Source organism: Pteropus vampyrus, unplaced genomic scaffold (assembly GCF_000151845.1).
Source record: "Pteropus vampyrus isolate Shadow unplaced genomic scaffold, Pvam_2.0 Scaffold6, whole genome shotgun sequence".
In the NCBI taxonomy this organism is placed as follows: Eukaryota; Metazoa; Chordata; class Mammalia; order Chiroptera; family Pteropodidae; genus Pteropus; species Pteropus vampyrus.
In genome coordinates, this window is record NW_011888787.1 from 8,207,343 (window position 1) to 8,229,400 (window position 22,058).

The following is a 22,058-nucleotide window of genomic DNA, read 5'->3' on the forward strand; positions in this document are numbered from 1 at the left end:
GACTCACACCTGTAGTCTGGTCCTGCTGCCCTGATGAGAGGCCCTTCAGCATGCCTCAGACTGTGGGCTGCTGCACTGGCCTAGCCCTGCTGGAGGTACCTGTCCTCACTGCTGAAGACAACACGGGCCAGGCCAGCTTAGCCAAAGAGTCTCCTCTGCTGGCCTTTCTGATAAACTGTTCTCCACTCTTGCTAGGCCCATGTGACCAACAAACTAGTCTTTGTGACCAAAATCACCACTCAGAGACATCAAACAACCAGTGAGCAAGCAGCAACTGACCAGTAATTTGTTCAATTGGTCGAACTGCATGTATGTTTAGATCTTGCCTCAGAAGGTAACATTTTGTGGTTCTGTGGATGACTTCAGGAAAATCACAACTTCACATGCAGAAGTTGAAGTTTTACAAAATATTTTAAATTATATTTTCTGATTGTAAAACTAATGAAAATTTTATTAAAATTGAAAAATACAGAAAGAATAAAGAAAATAAATCCTCATAACTCTAACCCTTTATAAAAGCCTCTATTAACATAATTGTTTTTCCTTGCAATTAGTGGTTCCTTCTAATCTTAGTTCTGTTCTTTTTCTTAACATTATATGATAAGCACTCCCTATATCGCTCAATATTTTTTAAAAATTATGATTACTAAAGACTGTATAAAATTCCACTGTAAAAATGAACCACCATTATGTAACTTTTCTCCTAGTATCAGATGTTTAAACTATTTCCAAGTGTAAAGGATAGAAATGTCATGAGGACAAAGGAGACAATCAGTCCTATATACTCCCTAATCGAAGAACACAACGGTACCTATGAAGTACGCTTGTCCAAAAACTGAACCTAAATCTGATCAAGTCTCCGCATTTAACTTCCAATTTATAAGAGCAAAAGACACATTAGTGACACTATGACAAAGGAACACATTAGTGACACTATGGCCTTAGAACCAGAAAATTCCAAATTCTGGGAAATGCTACAGAACAAATAAATCAGTCCCCCCCCCGCCCCCACCCCAGTGGATAAATTGCTGGGGGGGGGGCGGGGCGAAGGATGAGGGGAGAGGGGAGAGGTAATCTATGAATGAAAAGAGGGTTAAGAGGCATATCTACCGATTACTGTGTATGAATGATATCTAGGGCCATATTCAAACAAAGTCTAAAAAATACTTACAAGACACAGAAATTGAAACACTGATTTAGATATTTGATAATATTAAGGAACTAGTCATTTTTTCAGAAGGGATACTAGTATTTGTGGTTACATTTTAAAAACGAATCCTTATCTTTTAAAGACATATGCCGAAAAGTTCCCATTTGAAAGGATATATTTGGGACTGGCTTCGAAATAACGGGAGGGGGCAGGGGATAGTGTGTGGGGTCATAGAGGGGTCAAGTGTGGACATACTGTTGAAGCTGTTGGTTGGTGGGTACATAAGGTTCATATTACTATCTTTCTACTTCGGTACATGTTTACATTTAAAAGTTAGAAAAAGGAACGAAGGACAAGGTAGCCAGCATCTCTGGTGGCCAAGTGCTGAGCTATGGAGTAGAGAGCCCTGTACTCAAATAAGACAGAACTCATTTCAGTCCCCGTTTTCACACTTATTGGCTCTGTGTCCTTGGGCAGCTTCCCTAACCTCTCTGAGCCTCAGAGCCCTTACTTATCACACTGATGTAAGAAAGCCTGCATCTCAGGGTTGTCGTGAGGAGGAAACATGATCTCATCTGGGAAAGTGCTCAGAAAACTAAGGAGCATTGCACTTTGTATCTTAAGGGAAGAGGGGTGCCTGTGGTAAAGGGCAAAGAGAAGGCGCACCTCTCAGGGTGTCTGAGGCGGGTCAAGGCTCCCTAGTGTTTCTCTGACAGCTGGAGAGTGACGCTGGCATAGAAAAATACTCACGAATACCTTTTCAATTTCCTTGTCATTTATTTAATAATATATAAATACGTATGTGTATGTATGTATATATGTGTGTGTGTATACACACACACACACATATACATACATACACACACACACATAGTTTAATGGTTGCCCTGGAGATTACCATTAGCATCTTAACTTATAACAAGTGGTTCAGAGTAACACCAATTTAATGTTGATGGCATACAAACTCTTTCCTGGGCTCCTAACAGGGACAGCCCACTCAGCCCCAGGTGCCCGCTGGCAGCAGCCTGTCAGAACCAGGGACGGGGCCACAGCAGCCATAGCCCTTGCAGGGCCTCAGGAGTGAGGCTCTCTGTGGTTCGGTCACTGCCATGGGGCTTTCCAGGCTGGCATGGCCCATCTTGCTCTCTCAGCAGTCCCAGCATCCAGGACAGCAGAGCCTGGTTGTTCTCCCTTCCCAGAAACAGGGGCGGAAAACCAGGGGGCAAGAACGTGTCTCTGGCGGAGGGGACGTCACCGGGGTGGGGCAATGCGGGCTCTTTCCCCAGCAGCTGGCCGGGGCCTGAGGATTGCCTGCCTGCTCACTGTCCACACTTTAATGACTTTAGCGCCCCGTTCAAGGGGTCGTCAGACACCCAGCCCACCCAGACCCCAGAGCCCCATCGACCCCTTCTTACCGCTGCCTGCAGTCTGCACGAGGTTAACCTCAGGCTTCTTCCTGGCCTCTGATTCACTTTCCTGTCTCTGGCCGGATAATGGTTTGGGGTTTGGCTGGGCCCTTCTATTTGCATATTCAAAGCCCGAGTTCCTGACCTGTCATGTTCAGGCACCCGCTGGACTCCAGGGCCGCCTTCGCCCCCAGTCTCCTCGTTGCCCTCACCGCCTTCCAGTCAGAAATCCCTGAGCTACAAGGTATCTGAATCCCACCTTGGCAAGAAGTGCCCAGCTCTGCCACCCTCCGCTGAGAACAGCCAGGTCCTGGTAGCATCCTGGGTCCCCAGTGCTTGCCTTGAGCAGGCTGCGTTTGGCCTGGGCAACGTGGGACCCAGTGGCAGGGGCGGCATCAGAACACACTTGATTTGTGGGCGGTCCTTTGGAGTCCACAGGTGCTTCCCTTCATTTAAACCAGTTGTACCTGGCTTGTGCTCTTAAACCAGTTCTACAGATGAGAAACCAGAGGTTCAGAGAGGTTAAATACTTGCTCATGTTCACATGGCTGAACAGTAAGAGATCCAAGCCAGCTACCTAAGTCCTCTCGCTCCGAATCTAAAGTCACTATTGGTCCACAGATTGGACACTTTTCAAGCAGCTCCTCTGGTACAGAAAGCCCAGGAAAGGCTTGCCGAGATTCTCAGGCCATTTTTTTCTGAGGCTTCTGGAAAGACAGGTGAGGGGCAGGTTTGTTTTGTTTTGTTTTGTTTTATTTTTTGCCAATCCTTGCTTAAAGGCCTTGAAAAATACATTCCATCTCCAGCCCAGCGATCAGTCAGGGTTTTAACCTAGCCCCACCCCCATCAGAAGCCGGGGAGACCCTTCTGCTGAAAATTCTTCCTCCTCGTGGCCAGTGAATTATAGTTATTCGATATACATTCCATTGGCTAACACCAGTGAGACCCTGGAAAAGGCCACCAATTAAATCTTGACAGAATTCGCATTCCCATGCCCCTCTTCACGCATTCAGCACTGCATTAATCTTCGGACACACATTTATTGAGCCCTTACTGTGTGCCAGGTACTCTCAGGCACTGGGATGCAAGGAGGGATGCAGCACAGTTCCTGCGGCAGTTCACAGCCTGATGGGACAGACAGACAAATAAGCAGGCTCTGTGGGAGCACAGGGGAGGAAGGAACTAAGCTTGAGTGGACCTCAGGGGCCTGGGTCGGGCTGGGAAGGCTTCTTAGAGGAGGTGACTTTTAAGTTGGGGCTTGAATGAAAAAATATAAAAATGTCTTCAAAAATCTTTTCTGAAGGAAGAGTTAGCTTAAAGGATAAAGGCTTTTGATAGAAAAGGAAGAGCTTGCTTAAGGGAAGTGAGGGTCATGGGGGTAGTGGAGATTAAGGGCACAGAGAGGGGTGACTGAGTCACCTGGGGCCTTAGATCCTGGCCAAGTTGGCTCGGTGCTTGTCCTTGCTGTCTAACATTGGTGTCCTCGGTGCAGAGACCCAACATTTGGGGCCGCACTGTCCAGTAGGATTTCCATGATGACTCATGTTCTATTTCTGTGCTATCCAACATGGTAACCATATGCGGCTAACGAACCATTGAAATGTGGCTAGTGACTGGGGAACTGAATGTTTACTTTTATTTCATTTTAATAATTTAAACATAAATAGCCACTATATCAGACAGTGCAGTTCTTCAGGCTTCTCACCCTAATGAATCATTTGAGATGTCTTTAAACATTTCTGATGCCTGGCGTCTGAGCCTCACCCCTGAGATTCCGATTTTGTTAACCTAGCGTGGGGCTTGGGTATTGGTGTTTTTTGAAAAAACCCAAGTGATTCTCAGGTGAGCTGGGGTGAAAGCAGTGATCCAAAACTTGGTCCACCACACGGTCAGGGGTGGAGAGGCCCGTTGTCATAGCTGTGTCCAGGGTGTGAGTTTGGGCTTCAGTCGCTCTGGCCCTCTCCAACACCCCCTCTGCCCTGGGAAGGCTGCATCTTTGGTCTCCTCTCCATTCTGAGTAGGAAGATCTGGCCCTAAGCCCCTTCACAGCCTGCTGGCTCTCTCGTCCTGCCAGCCTCACCCACTTCCCAGCCCAGAGACAGAGCCCATTCACGTCAGAGGCCTGCCGGGACCTGGCCAGCTCCTTCTCACCTGGACAGCAGCGGGTCAGTGGTCAAGGACCCTGGTCCTTGGAGGCCCCTCAAGCCCTTGGACAGAGCCCAACCAGCCATTTTTCCAGGCTGGGCTAGGCTGGGCTGAAGCAGGGGCTGGTAGCCAGGCCTGAGATTTGGCTGGTTTGTGTCCCTTTCCTATTAAACAGATATGCAAATGAGGGTGCCTGGTGCAGCAGGAATGCAGGAGGCTTTGGTAACAAAGCTGGGACTTGCAGAGAGCCCTCCTTCCCCGCGTATCTTAGAAAAGCTTTTGAGCGAGAGCTCGCCCAGCAGCTGACGCCCGCCGACCCCTGTTTTTGTCAACCACACCGCGAAAGCAACGGTTCCCACGACTCACACATGGCAGCTTGTGCACTTCTTTTATTATTAAATATATAAGCAGCTTCCTATTTTTTAAATAGATATTTAAATGACTTCATATAAAATAATTCACCACTTCCAAGTATAAAAACAAAATCTCACAGTGTGTGAGCCAATGTTCCCTCTCGGCTTTCTCAGAGAAAAAGAAGGGGTTCTTGTGAATGTGGCCAGGGGAGCCACCCAGAGGTGGCTCTGGGCCCCTCCCACTCCTGTGTCAAGAAAGCAAATCCAACCCATTGCAGAAGCTCTTTGCTTTCCTGACTTTTAAAATACTATACGTTTAAGAGGTGGGCGTGGAGAAAAAAAATGCTTTTTTTCTGCATGTTTTTTCCTTCCACTTTTAAATACATATTTTCTAGCATCAAATATAGAGTCTGTGACTAGAAAAAAGAGCCCCATGGGGAAGTCCACTGCTGTCCTTCCTTTTGCTGTCAGCAGTAGGCAGGGGAGGCAGGGCCAGCGGACCCTCACTTTCAAGGGCAGGAAGCAAAGGTCATGGGCCCCAGCCCAGCAGCTAGTGGAGGGCCCAGAGCGGTCGAAGAGGCACAGCAGCACAAAGGGGCCAGGGGCAATTGACAGCCCTGTCACCTGCTGCTCAGCTCTAGAGCCCCGGCCACGGGCTGGCCCAGGAAGCGGTGGTCCTCAAGGCAAACGTGGAAGCAGATGCCTAGGCCTTCCTGGTTCCTCACCTGCCCTGCTTGCCTGGTCAGAGAGATGGTGGTAGTGGGTGCGTGGGGGTGAGACCGTATCACTACCTACTGGGCTCCTAACAGGGATGACCCGCTCAGCCCCAGGTGCCTGCTGGCAGTGACCTTGCAGCTGTGGCTGGGACAGGGGTCCGCTTCAAGGAAAGAGACTAGGCTGCGGGGTAAGAAGTGCAGATGCCTCCACAACCTCGGGCATACCCATAATTTCAAAGACCCATTTTCAGTCAGCTCACCTGCCACCTCTCCCTATGTCTGTCTGTCTCTGCTTTCCCCTCCATTTCTCCCTCCCGCTAGTCACTTCCCTCTTGGCAATGTCAAAGTGCAAAATGCAGAAACCTGAGCCAACGATGCAGCCTAAAGACCAGCTCTGGCTGGCAGCTCAGGCAGTTCTCCCACCCTGATCCATCCCAGGAGTCAAAAGCTGGGTCAACAGAAGGTCAGGGCTCAGGGGCTCCCTCAGTCGACAGGCGAGGCCAGCTCGGGCACTCAGTGCAGGAAGCTGGGGACAGGCTGGAGGGGTGGTAGGACGGACGTATGTTCGCTCACGGGGATAGACGGGCAGGCTGTACAGCAGGCAGGTTCAGTATTCACAGTGCAATGGCTTCCTTCATGACGGAAGCCTCTGTGCGGCCTCCCAGAGAGGCTCTAGCAGGGCCGGAGGGACGGCAGGGCCGAGGCCAGCCCTGGTCTTCCCATTGGCATTGCAAGCCAAGCCAGGCAGGTCCTGAGGGCAGGGCTGGCCTCTCCCACCGCCTGGCAGCCATCAGAGGGCACTTCGGGTGTAGACCAGCTCCGGGCTGTCGGTGCAGACCAGCAGGCCTTCTTCTCCTGTCTTCTGGGCTGCGCCTTTCCGGGAAATCCAGCCGACGCCGACCCGCCCTGCAAGCCTCATACTTCTCTCGGGAGACAAGTCCCTGCTCGTTGTTGTCAGGATCCACTGGCACCAGGCGGGTCCTCTGGGCACAAGGGCTCTTCTGTTCACCCTGTTCTCCCACATCCATGGGCCTCTGGGTCCCTGGCCCAGGTGTTGGGTTAGGGGGGTGGTAGGAGAAGAAAACAGCCCCTCGCAGAGGGTCCTCGGCCGGGTTTGCCAGTATCCCTTAAGTGGACGGGGGCCTCCAGGGCCCACGATAAATATCAGCAGCGTGGGGGGCATCCTCCGGTCCTCTCTTAGTCCACAGTCTGAGCGTCAAGGGTGGAGGGACCCCAGCCTGGCTGCTCTGGTCTAGTCCTGGGAGGCAGGAGCTCTCATGGTGGGCAGGCCATATTCCCAGGAGAATGGCTGGGGAAGAGGGGGGTGGATGCCTCCATAATGTCTCCTGCCACGGAGAGACTGTCCTGTGCACCCAGCTGTAGGGGAGAGAAGGAAACCATGGTCAGCCAAGTGGGAGTGGAGGGAGGCGTAGCATTCCTGTGGGCTGTTGGGGGTGCTGTAGGCAGGACTTCCTCCTGTCCCTTCTCTCGTCTTCCCAGCCACCCCAGACACCACAAAGGACCAGGCGGCTTTCCCTGGCAAGAACCCAAAGCCGCTGGCCAGACTGTCCTTACTTCCTACCTCCTCCTGGGGAACCAGGGACCACAGAGAAAAGTAACCGGGCCTGCTGGAGGTCTGACCAGGGCCGGGGGTGGGGGGCGTTGCTTAAGCAGAGAGGTGGGACAGAGAGGGGAGGGGAGTACTTGAGTGTCCTTGGACCCCTCCTCAGACAAGATTGTCTTGCTGGCCTTGGTCCAAAGAGCCAAGGGTGCATCCTGCCAACTCTAGCAAAGAAGAGGAATTTCTCATTCCCCCCTCCACACCATCCATCAGAGAGGGTCATCACACACAATATTCAGGACAGCAGAGCAGAGATAACTAAAGAGGAAGAACTAGCAGCAGTTCCGGGACAAGGAAACTCCCTTCCTGCCACTTGACATGCTCACCCCTAAGCAATCTTCCTTCTGGATGAGCCTCCCTACATCATCCATGGGAGTCAGGGCCCTGCTCTCTCCCCACCCCACCCCCATCCTTGTCCACTTGCCCGGCATCCTCAGAACACTTTGTTCCCAGACCAGAAATCCCCTGGACTCCATCCAACAGTTTGACTTTGGACCTTGTGTGGTGCTCCTCTCCCTGGATGTCCATAGGCCATACTGGCAAAGCCCGTGATGGGTAAGGAGGAAAGATGGGACCATGGCTTCTGGCTCCCAGCCCATTCCCATGCTCCGGAGGGGAAAGGAGGAGGGAGCCACAAACTGGACTTGAGCCATACTGGGTACAATGGGGTCACAGGCCCTGGTGGGCCCAAGAGGCAAACACCAAGTAGGCAAGCTTTGGCCTATTGCCCTAACTCCTGGTTTCCTGGAGCGGAAGGGCTGGTTGCTGGTGTGTTCTTTCTGAGGGTCCTTCACTCATCTCTCTCTCATCAGGGTGGCAGTCAGTCTAGGGGCTGGCCCTGAATCACCCTGAGACTCCTACTGCCTTATCTGGAGGCCGCCTTACAGCTGAACCTGTCGATCCAAGGGGGAGCCTGGGTGTGGCTCTGCTGGGGCTCCCGCTGAGAGTGAAATCTTGGGGGGAAGAGAGTAGGGAAAGAAGACTGGAGCGTACAGGAGATGGCGCAAAGGGCCAAGACCGGGGGTGCTCAGAGGGTGGAGCAGCACTGAGCCGCGGAGTCCCCAGGGACCTCTGTCCACCCTCTGCTTACCAGTCCCAGGGGAGCTGGGTCATCGTCACAGCCCTGCCTGTGTCCCCATCTGACCGCTCACCGTACAGGCAAAGGAGACCCCAGCATTCCAGATATGTTACTTTGCTCTTGTCCAAGTACATCCCCTGGTTTTGAGCATTCGTCAGTTCCCCTATCTCCTAGGAGTGGCCCAGACCTGTCACTCTACATGTGGGAAGGCCCTAAGGCACTTGCTGGTGTTTGGCACGGGGAATGGAGACTTTAATGGGTCACCTCCGCTAGTCTGCTAGCCAGTCAGTCGGCAAATTAGGCAAGTCTGCTTGTCAGTTAACCAATGAGTTCACCAATCAACAACTAACTAGTTAGGTAGTTACCAACTAGTCAATTGGTCAGTCAGACTCACCTGTCCTGCTGGTCAACCAGTCAGTCAGAGTCAATTAATTAGCTGGTTAACTGGTCAGCCAGAGGCTGGTCAGTTAGAGACAACTGTCCATAGTCAGCTGGTCAGTCAGCCCTGAGGCCATTTGGTCAACATTTATTGAGTTCTTAGCAAGTGCAGAGAAGCCGTCTTTGTATTAGAACCCGGGATAGAGAAAGAAATGCAAAAAGAAGTGGAAGACACGGTCCCTGCCCTCAAGGGGCTTACAGCCTTCTTGGGGGTACACGACACACAAATTAAGAATTTTCAATGTATAAAACAGCATCCAAATAAGCGCGAATTGATATAGTATTAACCAAATCCAAAAGAGCAGAAGGGTATAAACTGAAGGAGCAATCAGAGGGCAGCGGAGACCATCAGAAAGGAAGGTCTCCTGCCACTAATCGTGGGCAAAGAGCAATAAGGGGAGGAGGGAGAGGCCGCCTGGAACCAAGAAGCAAGGGCGAGGAGCAGCGAGGGTCCCATCTTTATCCACAGCGTGGGCCAGGACAACAAGAGGCACAGACACATGGGAGGGCTGGAGAGACGGAACTGGCATGGAGAACAATTTCAATAGGCTCGGGCGATGATGGGCAGAAACCAGCAGGGTGGTTTAACAAGGGTGAATATAAACTACACTTTGGTTGAAACGATTAAGTTGTCCAGGCACAGGGTAGAGAAGGTCTATGACAGAGGTTTCCGGAAAGCAGAACTAGGGGTTTTAATAGACCACGAGCTCAACATATGACAACAGTACGATGCAGTTGTTAAAAAAAAAAAAAAAAAAAACTAATGCAAGCTTAATCTGTACAAATAGCAGAATACTGTCCAGATCAAGGAAGATAACAATCCCACTGTACTCTGAGCTGGTCAGACAACGTCTGGAGTACTGTGTCCAGGGCTGGGCGCCACATTTTCAGAGGGACATTGACAAACGAGTGTGTCCAAAGGAGGGCGACCAGGATGGTGAGGGGTCTGAAAACCATATCATATAAGGAATGTTTGAGGGACTTGGCCACACTTAGCTGAGAGAATTCTTAAAGGGGTCATGGATAACTGATGAGATACTGGAGGGCTCTCATGAGACTAGGAGGGAGGGCCTTCATGGGGGGGCGGTGGGCAGGGAAGCTGGTTATACCTCACACGAGGACGGACTTCCACATGGTGCTATTGGGGACACAGCAAGGAGCTTGCCTGGGACTGACAGTGTGTGAGTGAGAGCTGGGGGACACCCTGTCAGGGATGTAGAGAAAGGGAGCCCCTTTTGGGTGGGATGCTAGGCCAAATGACCTCTGAGAGCCCTTCCAAAACCAAAATGCTATAGCTCCATGAACCCAAAAGCAGGAAGGCAGAAATGATCTTGGCGGAGAAGGGTCAAATCAAGGTGCAAGCAGAGAGGGAGCTGGCAAGAGGTGTATGTCGGGGGCAGCTGCCGCAGGAGCTTGGGAATCGAGCTGAGAACGATGGGTTTGAAGTGGTTGGTGATGCACAGCTCCTGAATTTCCCCAGGAGGGTAAAGACCTTACACAAGAGGATTAAGGTGGTTCTAGGATGGAAGGTGGCCGCAAGACTAAAGCCCAAGGCAGAATAACCGAATGTGGAGGTGATAGTGCTTAGCCTCAGAGGGGGTGATGGGAATAGAGGGGCAGCGGGGAGACCTGAGGACCCAGGAGAAGTTTCGCCAGCCCTGGTGACGGATGGAAAGGGGAGTAGGAGGCAGGGGGGCGAGTCAAGTGTGTGGGCCTCGGGGGACTTGGTGGTATCACCAACGAGTTAGGGTGACTGGAAAAGGATGTAGCTCATTTGAAGGGATGGAGAAAGATCCACATCAGAGTCTTACCTTAGAATTCCCTCTACACTGGCAGTTCCACCTGTCTGTCCTCATCCTGGGTCAGGGGGCTGCGGGTAGAGCGCAAGGCTGGTATGAGACGTCGGCAGCGGCTGAGTAGTGAGGGATACCCCTAAGGTTGTCCCCCACCTCCCTGCACATGTGCTTCAGCCCCCTCAGCTTTAGAAGACCCAAAACTGCTTAAGAAATAAGGAACTGAGAAGAAATAAGGAAAAATCCCAGCTAGCAAGGAAAGACTAGACATCCTTCCCGCTCTCCACCCCACCTCCTGTTCCAAGTTGCATTTCCTCAGAGCAAGTGAGAGAAAGTCTCCCCCAAATCTACAGGGGAAATAGATGCCGAGACAGGCCCCCGGTACCTGCAGAACCCCCCGCCCCAAACTCTCACCTGCCCTCTGGTTGCTCCATGGGAGAATCCACTGTCTGAATCTCTTGACGGCTCTGGGGACAGAAAAGAGCAGACTCACTGAGCCGCTGGGGACACTGTGGCCCACGCCCAGGCCAGGGTGTTGGAGGAGCTGATGAATTCCAGAAGTTTCTCCCAGCTCCCCGGAAGTGGGATCAGCCAGAGGGCCAGGGGAGCTTCCTAAAGCCTCTCTATTGGCGATGCCCATTTCTGGCAGCTGTGCAGGCCACCTGCTATCCTGTGGCCCTCGGGCCGGGCTCTGCGGAGCCCCAGGGAACGCCCTGTCCTGGCCTTCACACAGCATTCCTTTCCTCTCATCCGGGTTCTCATCCTGCTATTGACCCACGGATATTCTCTCCCACTCCCTGCTGCTCCATCCCTTCCCGTTGACTTTCTAGCCTGAGCCCTCCCCATTCTTGAAGAAACCTCCATTTCAACCTCCCCTCCTCTGTGCTCAGTCAGCCACCTCTCTCAGTGTCCGAAGAGCCCAGGCTGAACCCAAGCAGGCATCCCACCCGCTGGACCTGCTCCTCTACCCGCCTGTGCCGCTGCCTCGTGAGATGCGCTCCTCTCCCTCACTGAGCTCTTACCCGCCGCCTACACCTGTAGAACAGGAGGCCGCCCATGGCCAGCAGGACCAGGATGACGCCGCTGGGTATCAGCAAGCGAAAGGCAAACCCGTGGCGCTGGGGTTCGGGGGGCGGTTGCTCATGGCCTGCATCAGTCAAAGGAACGGAGTTAAAATCAGCAGGGGGCTTGGCCGCCCCCTCACTTGCTGGACCTCCTTCCAGCTCTGCGGGGCTCCTCCGGTCCCTGGTGCTCCTCTTGCCCTCTGGCTCTCCGAGGGGCAGCACGTTGCCCCAGGAGTGGCTGCTGGGAAGGCTTGGTCCAGCAGAGAGGGTGGAGGGGCCGCTGAGACTTTGCGGGCGCAGTGATGGGGTCTTGGCAGAGCCTGGCTCCTGGTGGTCTCTAGGCAGAGCAGATAGACGGCCTGTCTTCTCAAACGCGTGTCTCTGAGCCTGGCCAGTGGGTCTCCCAGGGCCCACCTTGGGCAGGGGGCTGCCAGTCACATCCACTGACTGGGGCTCCTCTGCCGATGCGGAGAGCAGAGACGTTGCTGAGAACAGGTCGCGGGGTCTGGTGGCCTCCGCCTGGACACTGCCTCCTCCCAGCCTGGAGGAGGAAAGCTCTGCCCCTCGAGGTACAGAACCCTCACTGGCCTCTCCGGAGGCCTCTTCTAGGCCCCAGTTAGTGCCCAACACAGAATCAAGAAGGTCTTCCATCCCAGAGACGGGAGCCTCGACAGAGGAGAGGGGCTCCGGTGAGCTTCCAGTGGGGCTGCCCTCGACGCCTGGGGTCTCTGGTGTCTCAAAGCTCTGGCAGGTGCTCCTGGGTGGTCGCTGCTTGGCACTGCTCAGGTCCACTGCGCGAAGGGGCTGCTCACTGGGCAAGAGGGAGCTGTCCTCTGTCCCCTTAGAGTCGGCCCAGGTCAAGCCAGCCATAGGGGCCATGGAGGGGGCAAGGGGCTGCTGAGGGGAGACAGAGGCCAGGTCACTGCTAGGGGTGGCTTTGGGGTACAGGCAGTTGCAATCAGGCTTGGTCACCACATCTGAAAGAACCACAGAGAGAGAGAGAAAGAAAGACGGGGGGGATATAGAGTCACCAGCCTTCAGCACAGCTTTCTCAGAGGGGATCGAGAGGGGGACATCGGTCTGGAGATCTCCACATCCCCTGACTCTGCCCTTGGGATGAGGAGAGGGCAGGGCTGAAGCCGATGCTCATGACACTGGCTATAAGCAGGAAAGGTGCGAACTGTAGAGTCTTATGGGCAGAAAGCAAAGAGGGGTTTAGAGGCACAGACCGGGGTTCAGGGTCAATAAGGACCAGAGAACAGCCCTTCCCGAAGTTCCAGCTGGCCAGACGCCAAGCTAGGGGTGATCAGTGGCCAGCCAGCAGGTTGAGCAGTCGTCTCCAAGACTAACACAAGACACCCTCAAGCCCCAAAGACAATGCATTGGCTGGAAGCAGCAAGGTGGTTTCATGCACAGCGAGGGGCCATACAGTCACAGCCACAGGCGGGGACGGGCTGAGGCTAGAATGTGGCCAAGGCTTGAGGCCTTGAGATTGAAGCAAAGAAACTGGAGTTGGCCATCGGCAGGTGGTAGGGCCTCAGCCTCTGCCTCGGGGAGCAAGGTTGCATGTAGGAGGGCACACGTGGCACAGGACGCAGAGACGAAGACACGCAGGGTACACATTGTGTGCAGCTGGGCCAGCACTGGGAGAGTTTGAATGATGCTCAGACTTCAAATCCGGCCTGTCCCTTGAGGGGACACTCAAGGCATCCTGAGGACTTCTGCAGCCAGGATATCCTGGTGATTCGCAGCAGGACTCCTGGAGCAAAGCCCTCTGCTCTCTCCACGAAACCCCCCATCCGTTCAGCCAGCCTGCAGAGCTGGTGGGGAAGCTTCCATGCCTACAGGGCTCTCCGAGAGGGGCCCCTTCTCCACTCCCTAATATCACAGCCACCGACACGATGCTTCTTGATGCCTCAACATGCAGACATATGTAGGTGTGCATGCACACACATGTCAGAACAGACATGTGCCCAGGACCACTCAGAGGTACACGAAGCCACATATGTACATGAAACAAGCACATCTACACACACAGGAGCATGAGCAGCAGCCAGGCTGCCTCCTGGGGGGTCCCTCCAGCCCCCTTCTCACCTCCCAATCCCTGCTCTTTTCTATACCCCCTCCCCCGCCGCACACTTTCTGGCCCCCTCAGTGCTTACCTTGGCTGGAGCATTTAGCAAAGCTGTTGGTGCAGTTCTTGCTGAAAATGTTCTGGTCCTTTTTAAGGAGATTCTTTGTTTCATTAAAGACATTCTTGATCTTCTCCAGCAACTGGAGGGGCGTCTCACTGAAAGTTCGGACACAGGCCTGGAAGGAGAGCGGGGGCCCCCCTCGGTGAGGAGGAGCACTGGCCTCTGTCTCCAGATTGCTTGTCAAACGTCCTTGGCCTTGCTCACATCTGTCTTATTTTTCTCTTTCGCTTTCTCCCTCCCCTCGCCCCTAGCTTGTGGCACAGTGCATCCTGAGGCTATGAGAGACGTCGTTTATTCACAGATCCATGTAGCACACATACATGTGCCAGACATATGGTAATGACCTGGGAATCATGCAATGGACAAGAGAGGTGATCCCTGGCTGGATTGGACATCGAGTCCAGCAGGGCACGGGCACTAAACCCATGGCTGCAGGTGCAGTGAGCCCTATGAAGAAGTACTGGATGATCTGAGAGTGTAAAACAAAGAGAACTAAAGTAGAGCTCAGGGAAAGGCCCCCAAAGAACCAACTAAAAGATGAGCAAGACTAAACCAGCAAGGGATGCAGGGTTGGAGAGAGCTCTCCAGGTGGCGGGGACAGGCTGTGCAAAGGTCCTGAGGCGGGAAAGCCTGAACCATTGAAAGGCTAAAAGGAGGCTAGAGTGGCTCCAGTACTGCCCTTTAGGAGGAGAGTGGAGAGATGCAACTGAGAGAGGTCATAAGGGCAAGGTCCTGCGGGGCCTCGCTGGCCGTGTCAAGAACTGTTAATCTTATCCACAGAGCACAGAGAAGACATTTGAGGGATTGTCGGGGAGGTGGGTGGGTGGCCTGTGGTGCGGAGAGTGGCCTGGGGTGGGCCATGGGGCTGTGGGCCCTCTCCGGCATCGGCGTGTCTTAGAAGGAGGGCCAAGGCTGCCTCAGCTCCGTCTGCTGAGCTATTCTTTCCTCTTCTGCTTGTGGGACTCGGGCTCCCCACACCCACGGGAGCACTGAGGAACTTTGCACACTGCTGGTCGTCCTCCCAACTCCTGAACGGCTCCTTCTCAGGCTCCTTACCAGGCTCTCCTCCTCCACCTGACCTCTAAATGCTGGCATTCCTCAGGGCCGTCTTGCCTCTACTTCCTCTCTTCTATTCACCCTGATCTGGCACCTGCCTCCAACAGCGACCACCAAGTTGTCATGTCCTGTCTCTGGCTGGGACTTGCGCTTCCTGCCGGCCTCCCAGCCTCCACGCCAGCTCCCTACCCTCCATTCTCCACACAGCGACCAGAATGGTCTCACAACGCAGATGAGGTTAGGACACGGGCCCGTTCACCGTGGCTGCCTTCGCGCACTCTTTAGGACCTCAGGTGCTCTGGCTCCCACCTCCTGTCCTCTCTCCCCTCCACTTCCAAGCCTTGGCCACGCTGCCCACACTTTGGGTTCCTGAATATGCAAGTTTCTGCTCACCGCTTTGTGCATTGCATTCTCTGTTCTGGAATGCTCTGACCAGCCTTCTTGCTTCCTGACTTACTCACCCTTGGACCTCAAATGATTATTTTCTTACTCAGAAGCCGTCCCTGGCTCTTCCTCCCCACCCCCTTATAAATTAGTCCTGTTTCTCCCTCTCAGGGCCTAATGGGGTTCTCCTTTATGGCTCACGTCCTCACCGCCTTCAGGTTTTTCCTTCTGCAATGCAGCTACTTCCATCCAACGTACCACGCATTTGACTTACGTATTTTGTTAACTGTCTCTCCACCCCCAAATGTAGGCTCCATGAATGTGGGGATTTTTGTCTGTTTATTTTGTTCCCCAGTGTCTAGAACAGCGCCTGGCGCATAGCACGCACTCGTTAACTATTTGTTGAATGAATGACTAGTCCTCATGGTTTGCAATTCTGTTTGCTTGTGCCATTGTTTGTTTATAGGCTGCCAACCTCACATCACTATGAGCTCCTCGAGAGTCCAAACCGTGCAGTCCTCATTCATGAAGAAATTGAAGGCCTAGCACTATGCCTCCTGCACGGTTAGTCCTTAGTAAAGGACACAAAGTTTCTTCTTTGTGTAAAGAAGAAACGAATGAGAGAGTGAGGGAAGAATGTGAATGCGTCCTGTGCATGTGGGCAGGGAGGGGGCCGCCACAGCCACCGTCTGCCCTTACACAGTGCTCCCGGCTCCAGGACCCTCCTACCTTGTCCGGCTCCTCATTGTCCTTGGGGAAGCAGACCTTCAAACTCACAGAGAGTTCCTGGAGCTTCAGGATGGCATTGGCATTGGAGGTGTTGTCTTTGAAGCGCATGGTATCCTCCATGATGTCTTGCACCAGGAGAAATGCCTTCTTAAGGTAACAAACGGGGTCTTTCTGAAAAAGGAGAACCTGGAGTTGACGGTCTGGCTGATGCGGCCTGGGAACCCAGGCTCTCTGCCAGATGGCCACCGTCCCAGGCCGACGGAGGGCTGCAGCCGGCCCTCCTGCTACCCGGGGGAGAGGCCACAGGCCACAGCGCTTTGGTACTTAGGAGGATGCTGCCCTCAGCTGGCCTTTCATTCTCTCTCCTTGGGACCTGGCACTGCTGGGGATTGGGGTAGAGGAAGGAAATGTGGATTCTGGTTAGAGAGAGCTTCAGGTTTTTGGACAATGACACTTTAGCCAGAGTCGGGGTACATAAGGAGGGTAGGCACTGGGGAACTTCTCTTTCTTTCTATCTCTCTTTACCATATGGTTCCTTCTAATCCTCTAGGCCGTAGAGGTGCTGGAGATACCTCATGGTCCAAAGAATAACCTCAGAGTTTTGTCTCCCTGAAGAGATGGTGGTCGCCTCAACAGAGGCTCTGCTTTAGCTCTGTATTCCTAGTATCTGGTCCACTAGGTTCCTAGTAAATGCTTGTTAAAGCATTAGTGAGCAAGGGAAAGAATGAAATATGAAATAGAGAGGTTATTATCTGGACTGTGAGGCGGCCTCCAGTTCTAATAGAACTACATATGGGTCAGGTATGAAGAAACTCAGAGATGGGTGCTACTTCTGGGCATCGTGGTGGTTTTGCGTGAAGCACGAAGAGGAACAAACAAAATAAGGGCTAGGGTGGGGGCCCTTGGAAAGGCATTACAGGCATCAGGAAGAGCTTGTGCAAAGGCCCGAGGACAGGAAGGAGCAGAGAATGGAGGTAGCGGGTGGGGCCATGTGGTGGAGGCTGCAGCTTGTGAACCCCACGCTAAACAGCCTGGGCTTCTCCTGGAGTGAGGGAGGCCCCTGACAGGTTTGGGGAAGGGAAGGGAAGGTAGCAGGTTAGGGTTCCAAGAGCTCCCTTAATTGGAGAGATGAGGGGTACATCGGTGGCAGCAGAGAGCACATTTCAGAGGTTCGCTTCTTTAAATAGTCCAAGGGGTGGGGCTGGGCCAGGCCCCAGAGCTTCTGGGAGGCCGAACCAGCAGAACTTGGACTGGCTGGGGGTAAGGTAGGAGGACGAGGGAAAAGGCTGGACTGACTCCCTGCTTGCTGGCCTGCTGGATGGAAGTGACGTCCTTAAGCAAAGCATGTGACCCAGAAGTATTGGTTTGCCTTAGACCTTAGAGCCAGGCTGCATGGGTACAAATCAGGCCTCTACCCCATGCTAGCTGTGTTCCCTTAATCTCTCTGGGGTCAATAAACAAGATGAGTGTGCCATATAGTGGTTCCATCAGGCTTAAATTAGAGAAGTGCCTGGCACATAGTAAGACCTTGACACGTGCCAGGCCAGAAGAAGGGAGCAGCAGGGGAACTGAGCCCCTCGACCTGCCCAACTCTGGCCCTTGGCGCCCCAGACTTAAGCATCCAGGGATCCTCATACCCTCACCCTGCCCAGCTTTAGGATTTCTCCAGCTTTCACGCTCCCACGTATACCTGCCCTGGGAAACACATAAAGCCATAACTCACCAACTGTTCCTGGTCTACAAACTCAAAGTCAATTGGGCACGAGGTCTCCATCTGACTGTCAATCTGTAAGAGAGAGTGAGCCAGTGGTGGCAGGTGGTCTGCAGCTCAGCTGAGCTTGCCTGAGAATGGGGACTAGAGTTTCTGGGTGAATCAGGGTTTAATCCTCATCCACCTACCCCTAACCACACCTAGAAAGACAGAACCAAAGCTAGAGGAAGACCTGTGTCTTTCACATGCCCAGGTGAGGGCAGTAGAAGAATAAGAAGTCTCTTCCTTTTACCTCCCACTCCAAGACATCGGACAGATGCCAGCTTGTTATAGGAAAGAACTATCTAATAGAGGATATAGGACATAATCTCCTGTGGAAGGTAGTAAGCTCCCTGGCATGGGTGGAATTCAAACAGAGGCTAAACAAGTTCTGGGGCTTCAGGATCTGTAGGGGCTGGGGCTAGATGCCCTGAAAGCCCTCACTGGCCCCCAGAGCAGTGGTTCTATGATTCTAAGCCTCAGAGGATGCCGCGGCTCTTTGGTTTACTTTGGGCTGCTGTGGCAGCTACATGCAGGAGGAAAAGTATAGGGGTAAGAGAGGCAGGAGGTCCAGCCTACAGGCCCTAAGATCAGGGCCCTGAAGCTGGCCTTCACCAGTTATGTCCCGCCCTGCCTGACTGGCCAGAGGGATGGTAAATTCCCTTCTAAGCAGGACAGCAGCCATGACAGCAACCCGATTCTGCTTGGCAGAAACATGTTTGGAATTGTTGACGACTGCTGGCCCAAACAGAATGAAGTACAGGCTCCTTCATGTCCCGGGTGAGCAGGTCATCCCAGCTCCATGGCTCGGGCAAGAGCCAGGGACATGAGGGTAAAGGGCTGGGAGTTAGGCAGGAGCCTCCCCACCAAATCTGGCTGAGGCCCAGGTACCAGGCTGGCGTCACATTTGGGAGTCCAGGAGCTAGAGGCAACATCTGGACACAGCAGGCAGACTGAGCTGGCTCCTCAGAGGAAGCATCCCACTGAGGGACAGACAGCAGGCCTCACAAGCCTTTTCAGTGTCTATGATTGACATTCCAGGCAATCATTCACCTAGGCAACCAGCTGGAAGCCCACCCTGTCCCCTGCCAGCAGGGAAGTCAGAGATAGCTTCATGGTTGGGGTTGGGGTCAGAGGCCCTGACCTTGAGAAGGTCAGTGAGGGGAGTATCAGTGGAGCTGGGTGGGGGCCACAAGCCATGTTCTCCACAGCCCTGTTTCTCTGCCTGCCACCCCTCGCTTTGACCCTGCTCCTTGGCTCCCACCTCAGTTTCCCCAGTGGGGAGAAGGTAAGGTAGGTGTGTCCACACACTCACCAGCTGCTGCAGGAGCTGCAGGTGCCCATCCCCGATCATGTAGCTACAGTGGTTCGACTCCTCCTCGGTGATGCTCCTGGTCACCAGGAGACAGAGCAGCAGCAGTCGGGGGCCCAGCCATGTCTGTGATAGAGAGGATGTCATTTCTCCCCAGGAACTCCATGCCTTCATACCTATAAGGCTACAGGCTCTGCCCCTCACCCCAGGATGCAGCATTCCCCAAATCCAGCTTTCTCAGGATTGCCTAACAGCCATGGCACAACCTTACTCTCCCTCCAAACAACAGATGTCATCTCCAAGAGGCCCTCCCAGGCCAAGCCTTCCTATACATTGAACTTGTACTAAGGACATGGGAGGTATGCCTACCCGTCTAAATTCCATTTACTCAGGAAACTCCTCGAGTGCAAGACTTACATCTAACCATTATTCTATTCCTACAACATCAAACACTGAGCCAGGCATCTTGTGAACTGCCTACTCCTCTTAAGTTCATGTTCATGTACCAGCTTCCAGACTTCGAGCCAGAGACATTTTCCTTGGGCCCAGCCCTTCCTCCTACCTGATTCCACACAAGTCTGGCTCTGCTACTAGAAAAGCCAGGGACCCTAACTCAGTTTCACTGGGAGCCCATCCTATGCCAGAGACCTTTGGAGCCCTGCGCATGTGTGTCTAAAGGAGTCCAAGCAATTAATCAGAGGCAGGCAGCAGTACCAGCTCTAGGCCATCCGCGGCTGGCACCTGTCTCTCTGAACCCCATCAGACTCTGCCGCCAGTCAGCCTCATTAGGCTCTGCATCCAGCCAGCCAACTCTTAACATGTCAAGGATGTTTCCTGAGATCTCTCTCCGCTTTCAGCACCCACCTGGCCCAGTAGCTGCTTACGCGAGAGATGGGACTGGCTCCTGACATGCCCCTTCCTTCCTCTTTCCTTCCTCCTCTCCCCTTCACCCTCTCCTTGGCACTAAGTCTTCCCTTCTCCAGTCGGAGGTAGAGAAAAACCCTTGGGCTTTCTTTCCCCAGCTGGAAGTCGCCTCTTGGCAGCGGATGTCCCCAGATTGAAGGCAATGCTGTCAGGATGGGGTGAGGGCTGACATCTTCCTGGGCCCTGGGCTCTGCCTCGGTAATCCAGATGGATGAGACAAATACTGCAAATCAATAGCGCGTTGGAAGGATACAGGGAGGATACAGGTATCCTTTTGGAAGGAGATAAAACAGCGCACAATGACATTCTGATTTACATGTAACTAAAAGCCCAAATGTTCGCCTGCTTTCAGCAGGGAGGAGAGGCCCTGGCTGAGCTACCGGGGAAGTTGCAGCGAGGAAGGACCTCAGCGAGGCTTCGAAAGGTGGGGAGAAGTTGATGCAGAGAGAGGGAGGGTGAGGCCTGGAGGGAAGAGGTGCAGGATGGCCCAATGCCCTTCAGCACAGGGATGTGGTGAGGGCCCTGGCCTGACCAGAGGAGGGAGAATGTGGAAGAGGTAGGACAGTCATGGGGGGAACTTTGGGCTCTGCTGGGCGGTTGAGGAGGTAGCCCTGGGTGGGAATGACTGCCCAGGTCCTCAGGAACTTCTGGTTCAGGACCCACTAGAGGAATCTGGGACATGCAGGAGGTTCGTCTGCTCCAGGCTGGCTGCCACTGAGGCTCTGAGCCCCGGATGTAAGCAGTATGGAGGAAGGGGCCTGTGGGGAAGGGGACGCTCAGGAAGACATCCTCGCCACAGGCACTTCAAGATAGTGATGTTTGAGGGCAGCAAAGAGAGGACAATGCTTACTCTCAAGGGCTGCCCGTCTTTTAGAGCCATTTCAAGCATTAGTGTGGAATGAGTGTAGCCACCAAAGGAGGCCACCCCTGCACCTGGGGCCCCAATTTTGCCTCAGAGGTGGATCTGGACAGGCACCCAAGGGTTAACAGTCTCGCTTGCATCTGGCTGGGCTGCTTCTTCTCCCCCCTCCTTTTTCCTCCCACCCACCAGCCTTGGCCTCTGGGGCAGCCAGGAAGTAATCTCTGTTGCAGCCTCGGAAAGATGCTGGGACATCTCAGCCCAGCTGTCCATCCTCACCTGCCTTCCATTCTGTTCCATCTTCCCCATCAGCAAGGTCGCTCGCTGGAGAGACCCTGGCATGAATGGACCCTCCGGCCGCCCTGTCGAAAACCAGCCCCCTTTTCTTTCCTCACGGTCTCACCTCCAGCTGCTTATCTTTGTCATGCCACCTATCATTTCGCCCTCCGCCATGTCCCCTCTCAGCCCAGTCTCCTCTTTCTCAGGTGGGCTCTTCCGACCTAATCTTCCCTCTCCCTTTCACCCCACCTGCAACTCCCTCCCTGACCCTCGGAACATCTTTCTGCTTCTCTCCACCCGTGTTTCTCCTCCATTCTCCTCAGAAGCATCGGGAGACCACTTACTGTTCATTAGCAGTGCCACTCCACACCTTCTAAAAGCTGCAGCCGCTACTGCCTGAGAGGGGGCAGGACCCTCGCCATATAGTCCGGAGCAGCCCCAACCCCTGACCACAGCTCCTCAACCCCCAAATCTCCTTCCACCATCCTCCACCGCCACCAAGCCCAGGATCTCCCCCATCGGACTGCACCAGGGTTTGCAAGAAAAAAGATTCAGAGCTAGCCCCAGGCAGCTCTGGAGTCTGGTCCCACCCCAGCCCCAAACAGACCCGATTCAACCCCTCAAGTCCCCAGCAGCTCTTGCCTATGAGCTGGAACAAGTAGAAACTTGCCCTGCTCCTTCCTTCTGCCAGCAGTTCCTGGGCAGAAGCCCTGGCAGCCTGTAAGCCGAGGACCCTGAACTTGCTCCATCCAGAAGCGCCCACTCCCCAGCAGGGCCTGGAAGCATGTGTGTGCGGTGGATGAGGG

At 53.6% G+C, this 22,058-nt stretch overlaps 1 protein-coding gene and 1 long non-coding RNA gene across 5 annotated transcripts in view; both read right to left on the minus strand.

The window, feature by feature from the left end:
• The window catches only part of LOC111745079, a 17,065-nt gene extending 14,458 nt beyond the window's left edge, over positions 1 to 2,607 (minus strand). Inside the window, exon 1 of the long non-coding RNA XR_002782481.1 lies at positions 2,566 to 2,607. This is a non-coding gene — a long non-coding RNA (uncharacterized LOC111745079). The remainder of the gene's footprint in view (positions 1 to 2,565) is intronic.
• Positions 2,608 to 5,063: 2,456 nt separating this feature from the next.
• Positions 5,064 to 21,791, minus strand: CSF1 (colony stimulating factor 1). Of its 4 annotated transcripts, none has more exons than XM_023535973.1 (10): positions 21,597 to 21,618; positions 20,075 to 20,337; positions 19,194 to 19,316; positions 17,852 to 17,914; positions 16,129 to 16,299; positions 13,927 to 14,074; positions 11,723 to 11,847; positions 11,115 to 11,167; positions 10,719 to 10,777; positions 5,064 to 7,147 (listed from the first exon to the last, which is right to left on the minus strand). In XM_023535973.1, the coding sequence occupies exons 1-9, from the start codon at positions 21,601 to 21,603 to the stop codon at positions 10,732 to 10,734; spliced, it is 999 nt and encodes a 332-aa protein (XP_023391741.1). In that variant the 5' UTR covers positions 21,604 to 21,618; the 3' UTR covers positions 5,064 to 7,147; positions 10,719 to 10,731. The 4 variants fall into 4 exon arrangements, with proteins under 4 accessions (XP_023391741.1, XP_011365954.2, XP_023391731.1 ...); XM_011367652.2 differs by having other exon boundaries at positions 11,723 to 12,741; XM_011367633.2 differs by lacking the exon at positions 5,064 to 7,147 and adding an exon at positions 8,962 to 9,853 and having other exon boundaries at positions 11,723 to 12,741.
• Positions 21,792 to 22,058: the final 267 nt, after the last annotated feature.

Bases quoted from the DNA above. Each gene is read 5' to 3' on its own strand.
- CSF1 (XM_011367652.2), bottom strand. The intron at 17,915-19,193 runs GTGAGTGTGTGG...TCTCTCTTACAG, and splicing joins TGCAGCTCCTGCAGCAGCTG to ATTGACAGTCAGATGGAGAC. The intron at 12,742-13,926 runs GTAAGCACTGAG...TGGTTCTTTCAG, and splicing joins TGCTAAATGCTCCAGCCAAG to ATGTGGTGACCAAGCCTGAT.